Source organism: Cebus imitator, unplaced genomic scaffold, assembly GCF_001604975.1.
Source record: "Cebus imitator isolate Cc_AM_T3 unplaced genomic scaffold, Cebus_imitator-1.0 Scaffold227, whole genome shotgun sequence".
Classification (NCBI taxonomy): Eukaryota; Metazoa; Chordata; class Mammalia; order Primates; family Cebidae; genus Cebus; species Cebus imitator.
This window is the reverse complement of record NW_016107542.1, coordinates 585,472-592,528: the sequence shown is the minus strand read 5'-3', so window position 1 is coordinate 592,528 and position 7,057 is coordinate 585,472. Positions and strand designations below refer to the sequence as shown.

Sequence of the window (7,057 nt, the reverse complement as noted above, 5' to 3'; positions counted from 1 at the left end):
AAAAAAAAAAAAAAAAAAAAGGCAGTTGGCCCAGATTATTATTGTCCCATCTGCTATAATAATACTCCAGGTACTCAACTTATGGCTTAAACAAAAGTTTTCCCAAGATCAGAAATTAACTAAAAAACTCTTCATATTATAGACTGAATCCTAATTCTATAACTACAATCTCAATAATGAAACAGAAAATTCATAAAACCACATGCTGAGGTCACTGGAATATTTGACTGGATATGACAATAAACTAATCACACAAATGTTATATTTTATACACAATTGTTCAACCACAAATAATGAGCAGTGCTTTGTTAATATCTTTCTTTTCAGAATCACACAGGCTTGCATCTTTTCAAAATTCAGGTCACATCTCTCTCATCACACAACATCCTGAGTAAATCACATCTCGAGTGGTGACAAGACCTGTTTGCCTTTGATATCTAATCTCAAAATTCTGCCCACTGCCTTTCTACCCACCTACCTACCTATAACATGGTTCCTAAAGTCCATTTTTCACAAAGCTTGGGAACTGTATTCCCTTTTGATAAAATAAACAACTCCCCAAAGCTTTTGTTTTGCTTGGTTTTTACCCAAATGCACTTACTATTTCCAGCATGCATTTACAGGCTGTGTCTGGAATGCATGCCCCAGGTTGCTGTGCCCATCTAGGTACTAAGTCTACTCCCAAAAATGGGAAGTAGAGCTAACCCTTCAAACGAAAGAGTCACTGGGGCCTCAGTGTTCACACACGTGACTCCTAAGAGCATTTTGATATTTCTGTGCTCCCCAGGGAACATTCTGAGATTTCAGTCCTCAATCAAAATCAGAAATCACCATTTTCCAAAGGGAAAACAACATAAACAAACACCCGAATAACATTTCCAAGCATCAGTGACCCGAGTCCCAGGCTCTAGTCTGTGTTTGTGATGGACAGAGCAGATCAAGCTGAAATCCACCATTCAAATACATAAGCACCCACAGGTTCTGTGCTTTCTAACCAGCTGTGTGTCCTGCATACTCATGTCACCTCTCTGTGCCGCAATTTCTTCATCAAACCAAGCGAGTACAAAGGCACCTTCCAGCTCTAAAAGTACTATGGGTCTGCAAAATAACAACACAGTTAGAAAACTCTGCCATCCCTGAACTATCTGTGCAGACCTTGCAAGAGCAAAACCTCGATTAAAGACCATGAAATGAGGAGGAACAATTAAAAAGATCTCTAAGGTGCCCTTCCACATTTTGATTCTCGGTTGGAGAGAGTGAGGCATGACCAGGCAATTGGTCATAAAACATTAGTGGTTCTCACAGCTCTCATAATCCTGTGCTTCCAATGGCCAATTCTGCTCTAGCAAAAAATTCTGCGTATTTTCTCCAAGCACTGCCTTGAAATGCACAACAACTTTATCTTTGAATGCAACAGCAGAATGACTTTAACATCTGTGTTCAAGAGCCCCTTCCTTTTGACTGTGAACTCAACCTCCTCAGAAAATTCCAGCTCTAGGCACCAAGTTTCTCCAAGCCACCAAAAACACTCCACCTAATGAGAGCAGGTTAGAAAAGCCACACTTACCCTTAGCCACTGCTTCTCTGTGAGGGCGTCACTGTAGTCCACGTCACGGCGCTGGCGAGACCCCCTCCCAAATATTTTCTCCTCCTCTTCCTCACAGGTGAGTCTTTCTACTTCGGCGTCATCCTTAATGATCCAAGAGGGCAGCTCATCCTCCTCCATTAGGCGGGGCTTGCGTTTCGGGTTCCGAGCATCTTCCCTCCGCCGGTCCATGTCCATCCGCTGGAGACATTAATAAAAGTGTCAGTGAGAGGAAGGGCTTCTGTATGGTATAGACTTTACAGTAAGTACCACTTTCCCAAGTCACTTCCTATGGCCGCAGGGTCCCTTTCAGCCTCTCTCATCCTGGTTGACTTCTTATAGCTCATCCCTAAATATCTAGGGAGAGATTGCACTAAGTAAAATCCCTTTCCTTCCTCTGTACCTATCTTTTGAAACTTGTTCATACATTTAAAAAGTACTCTTTAAGAATTTCCTTTTCTGTGTGTGTGTGTGTGTGTGTGTGTGTGTGTGTGTGCGCGCGTGCAGAGCTTCTTTATAACAGTGGAACAATTCAAATTGGTAATGCATTTGAAAACTATGCTCTCTTGGCTATACAATTCTTTGCTTCCCCAGAAGATACTTACTCTTTGAGTAAAGAAAAGAAAGATCTTTAAGATAGTTTGCTTTTATTCAGTAGGGCTTGTGCTTTGAATTGAACAATCAGGAATAATAAAAAGGTGACCCAAGGTGTCAGTACAGAATAGTCACCCACAGTTGGACATGTGGAAGGGACATAAATGGTTTCACTAGTCCACTGGCCATGAATATACTAAATTTTCAATACCTCATGGGCACTGTGGGAGGAAGGCTCTTGAATTCTTTACATTTTAAATGTTGTTCTCTGATGAAAATATTATACCACAGACAGAGCTCAGAGGAAACTGCATCCCAACTGATCTAGTTATAAGTGAAATGGCTTCCTTTCAGAGGCTTCAAAATACCTACTTCCCCACCTTCTCTTTTTTTAATAATCCAATTCACTTCTAAATAAACTAAGGGCCACATACCTGGCTTTAATCTAAAATTAAACAATATGGATTTTTAAAAAAGTAAATAAGCTGCCACTGAATTTCCATAGACATTCATTATGCAGAAATATAAACACTAGCTAAATGTGTCATTTCCACAATGAAATAGACCATTCATCGTTGGGTTATTTACCTTTTCCCTCTTCCTTTGGTTCTACCGTAGTGAAATTGGGATTCAGTATAATGTTTTCTTAAAAGCTAAAACTGATGAAATGTAAATGAAATATCTACTTGAACCCAAATATGACCTCTAGAACCTGTTTTAAAATTAGCGGTCAAAGCCTTTTAAACTATGCATCCTACACATTTTTGGAAGTCATTACATGTCCAGAATCTGGTATAGGCTTGGGAAACTAAGTCCCCTTGGTTGACAAACATGGCCACCGTGCTCTGTCATGTGCTGTAACTAGCTCATGATGCTTCATCCTGTCTTCTAAGGCTTTGGTATCAGAAATGGGATCCACCAAACCTTCATAATTAAAATACAGAGGATGACTTTTTTTTTTTTTTTTTTTTGAGATGAAATCTTGCTCTGTTGCCCACGCTGGTGTGTAGTAGCATGATCTCAGCTCACTGCAATCTCTGCCTCCTGGGTTCAAGCAAATCTGCCGCCTCAGGCTCCCAAGTAGTAGGAATTACGGGCACCCGCCACTGTACCCAGCTAATTTTTATATTTTTAGTAGAGACGGGGTTCTATCACATTGACCAGGCTCGTCTCAAAGTCCTGACCTTGTGATCCACCTGCCTCAGCCTCCCAAAGTGCTGGGATTACAGGCGTGAGCCACCACGCCCAGCCATTAGGATGCCTTATTTACAGCAGGATCTAAAGAGGGGCTTCATGAGACAACCTCCTAATAATTATTAGAAAGCTAATAAGAAAAAAACATTTTTTGTTAATGTCCTATACTGAGATGATGGAAAATTGTCATTTCAATCTTTGCTTTTATTGCTACTATTATCTATACCAAAAAATAGCCTTTGAGGTATGTTTAATCAATATATTTCTATGGGCATTATTATTGCTTATATATTTGTCCACAATTAAGATAATAAATCTTTTCTGATATAAAAGTAAATTATGCACTTGTTTCTTTTTTCTTTTAGGAAAGGTAGATTCAATTAAATAAGATAAGCTTAAAGTCTTAATCACTGCATCTTTCCCTAGAGATTTCTACCCACAAAATACCAATATAAAATCTTAATATTAAGGCAAAAGTAAAACGTATTATTTAGTTACTAGGTGAATACATTTGTCTTGAGATCTGATTATAAACCTGATGCTTACAAGTACAATTAGTTTTAAAAGTGTTTTTTGTCTTTGTAGAGAACACAGCTTCTAAAAGCTTAATGTTTGTATGTTAGCAAAATGTTTCAGATACATATCATGAGATGCCAAAGATCTTTTTAAGTAAAATTCCTATGCAATTGGTATGAAAGATAACTTTTTCTGAAGTTACATTTTTAGAAAGAGACAGCAAGACATGCTTTTTAAAAAGGTTTTTATTTTAAAGAAACTCTCTGCTTATCATATGTAAACCAGTGTCTATAATATAAAATCAAGTAAGTTTGCATTAATTTCAGAGAACTAATTCTTTTCTAATAATGGATAAAGAGTTTAAATATTTAAAATCCAAAGATTTATTCTAGCTCACATTCCATTTTTTGTTTCTCACTAAACTTTTTAATCGGTAGCTGGCGGAGATTCAAATTTTATTTTCTGCCCCCAGGTGGAGGTGCTAATGAATAGTGAATTGGCCAAAGGCAGCCAGCAGATTAGAAGAAACTAAACCAAAATCTGTCTAATCCTTAAAATACAAGCCAGCCTTCAAGAAACAAGCAGAAAATTCACAAAATCAAAGTGCCTACAAAAAGTGTTCCCTAACCAAGCCTTACCTGTGTTACAAGTCCGTTCTTTGAGTGGTAAATAGTCCCACGTTAAAAGAAGGCTGTGCCTTGGGGAGTCATTCAGATTTTTTCTGAGGTTTTCCATTTCTACAAATAGCCCCAAAGTAAGGCAGGAAAGTATACCTACCCCCTTACTTCAGGGCTGCTGATGGAATTCTCCATTTCTGGGCCTAAGCTAGTCTGGCAAGCAGCTTGACCCCTCCGGTGTCTTGAGAGCGTCTGAGGCTTTAGCAGTGCGAATTACTGCCTAACAGTGATCAGCTGAGGGCCTCCTGCTTAGCTGTTTCCCAGTAATCTGCATTTTAATTAGTTCATACAGAGAGAGAGGATGTCTATTTCTGATATGTATCCTTAACCTCCCTAAATAGAAAATATTGTAATCTTTGATTACGGTGGCCAAAGAGTGTGAGTTAAGAAATTTAGATTTTATGAATGCCCTGCACTGACCGCGCCATTAAGTCTTTCCTACTGTCATTCCTCTCTGAAATAGCTTTACTTGAGAAGAGTGGTTCATTTCAGGCACCTAAGGAGAAAGTGAGTGCACATTCCAGCTTAGGAGTTATTCCCCCACAGCTACCTGAATTTTCCTGAGAAAGAATTACATATCTTTCATTGTGGAACATTATATACAATCAATGTTCCCCAGAAAAAAAGTCACACACACAAAAAATAAAATAAAAATAAAAAATAACATAAGCCTCTCCAAACAGCTGGGGTTCCATTCTCAAAGACCGTCTAGGTTAAAAAGGTGGAGACTGCAAACCCTGTGGATCATATGCAGCCCACAGTTGCGTTTTGTTTGGCATGCAGTGTCATATAATAATTTAAAAAGTTGAATTTAGTTGCAACATTTTAAAATCTAGAGATCACATATAGAAACCTAGACTTCCAACTCCCCTTGAAAATTTGTCATTTCTGGCGACACAGGTCTCACATTTCTACCTTGCAGCTCTGTCTCCCCATAGACAAAGCATGTCTAGTACACCTACCTCTGCCCACTTGCTTCACACATGCAGATTACTCCTGTAAGACCCGATGGCGTTCAAATTCGGGACCTCTAACTTTAGGGCTCTGCAGGATTCAACCATCAAAGTTATAGTTTACATTTATTCCCTCTGTCATCAGTCTTTGATGAAGATGAAAATGATTGAAGGCACCTGGAGGGAAATCCAACTGGTTTTGATCCTTAAATGAAGGCTAGACCTTTATGCACACCTTGAAGGTTGCCATTTGTTTAAGCAGGCTCTCTTCAACAATTAGAAGAGGCACACCTGTGTTGTTTTAGCTGTTCTTGTCCACCTGTCTCCCTAAGGAGCATGTTTGCTTTAATCCTGTAAGGACACAGCTAGGCACTGTTGTAAGTTCCAATGCCCATTGGAGCCAGATAGGATTCCTGAATGACACTGGCCTTGGATTAGAAAGAAACTGGGAGTAGGAGGGGGTCTGTGGTAAGTTGTAGACCACATGGCCTGTCCATAGAGTGCAGCTGCTACACGGCCCTGGCCAACTGCTTCCACACAAAGATGTGGGCCTGGTACTGCCCCATCTCATTTTTCAAGAGAAGCCAGAAATCGGGGTTCTTTTTATGTTGGCAATGAATGGGAAATTTTACAAAAACACCGCTTGGGCCAAACAAAATAATGTCTGCGGGCTAACTCCAGCCAGTTTGCAGCCTCTGAGCTGAAAGAAAGGCATAGGCTTCACGAATGAAGTCCTGCCAGGCACGAAGGCTCCAGGCATTCTGCTTAACAGAGAAAGGGGCAGAGAAATAAGGCATTTGTTTTCACCATTTTCTGTAACATTACCATAAAAAGGTCAAATTCTTCTTCTCGGCGAGCAATCATTTGGTTCAGAGTCTCATCGTCTGGCACTTCATCTTCTTCCTGGGGTTAAAAACAGAGTGATTTAACAGGTTTTAGGAGAGAGGCTGGACGGCTGACTCAAGGTACAAACAAGTAAGTGATCTGTCCTCCAGACCAGAGGGGTCCCAGGTCTCAAGCCAGAAAGAAAAAGGAAGGGGTTGCTGGATTTAGTACTTGCCATTATTATTTTACAAGCTATTAAAACCATCTTCCCAGAGCAAAATCTGTTCAGGGAGGAAACACGGTGTACTATGAGAAATAAGAGTTCTCCTGGGTGTGTATCTTGATTCTGCTACTTTTAAAACAAGTTACTTCATGACTCCCCACCTCAATGACCTCATCCATCATATGGACATAACATCTACTTCACAGGGGGATGTAAGATTTTAATAAGGAAATCCATATGAAAAAGTACCTAACATTAATTCTTTTAATTCCATTTACCTTATGCCAAATATAAACGCTTAGTTTCAAATCCTTACAAAAAACCTAAGTATATGAAACATAATTACTAGGCACTAAGACAATAAAAATCACATATATGTGCCAAATAGCCTTTGAGGTGTGCTTAATTAATATATTTCCGTGGGCATTATTATTGTTAATGGTTAGAGCTATGGATGGGACTACTGAAAAGGTTTCAATAGCAAAAAAAA

General features: G+C 39.4%; 1 protein-coding gene across 5 annotated transcripts in view; it reads right to left on the bottom strand.

Annotated features, from left to right (window-relative positions):
- Positions 1 to 7,057, bottom strand: part of SMARCA2 (SWI/SNF related, matrix associated, actin dependent regulator of chromatin, subfamily a, member 2) — a 180,284-nt gene that overhangs the window by 69,308 nt on the left and 103,919 nt on the right. For all 5 annotated transcript variants that reach the window (XM_017496952.2, XM_037727292.1, XM_017496954.2 and 2 more), the window contains exons 26-27: positions 6,345 to 6,422; positions 1,568 to 1,786 (exon numbers count right to left, since the gene is read on the bottom strand). In XM_017496952.2, the coding sequence (XP_017352441.1) occupies positions 1,568 to 1,786; positions 6,345 to 6,422 (297 nt within the window). The remainder of the gene's footprint in view (positions 1 to 1,567; positions 1,787 to 6,344; positions 6,423 to 7,057) is intronic.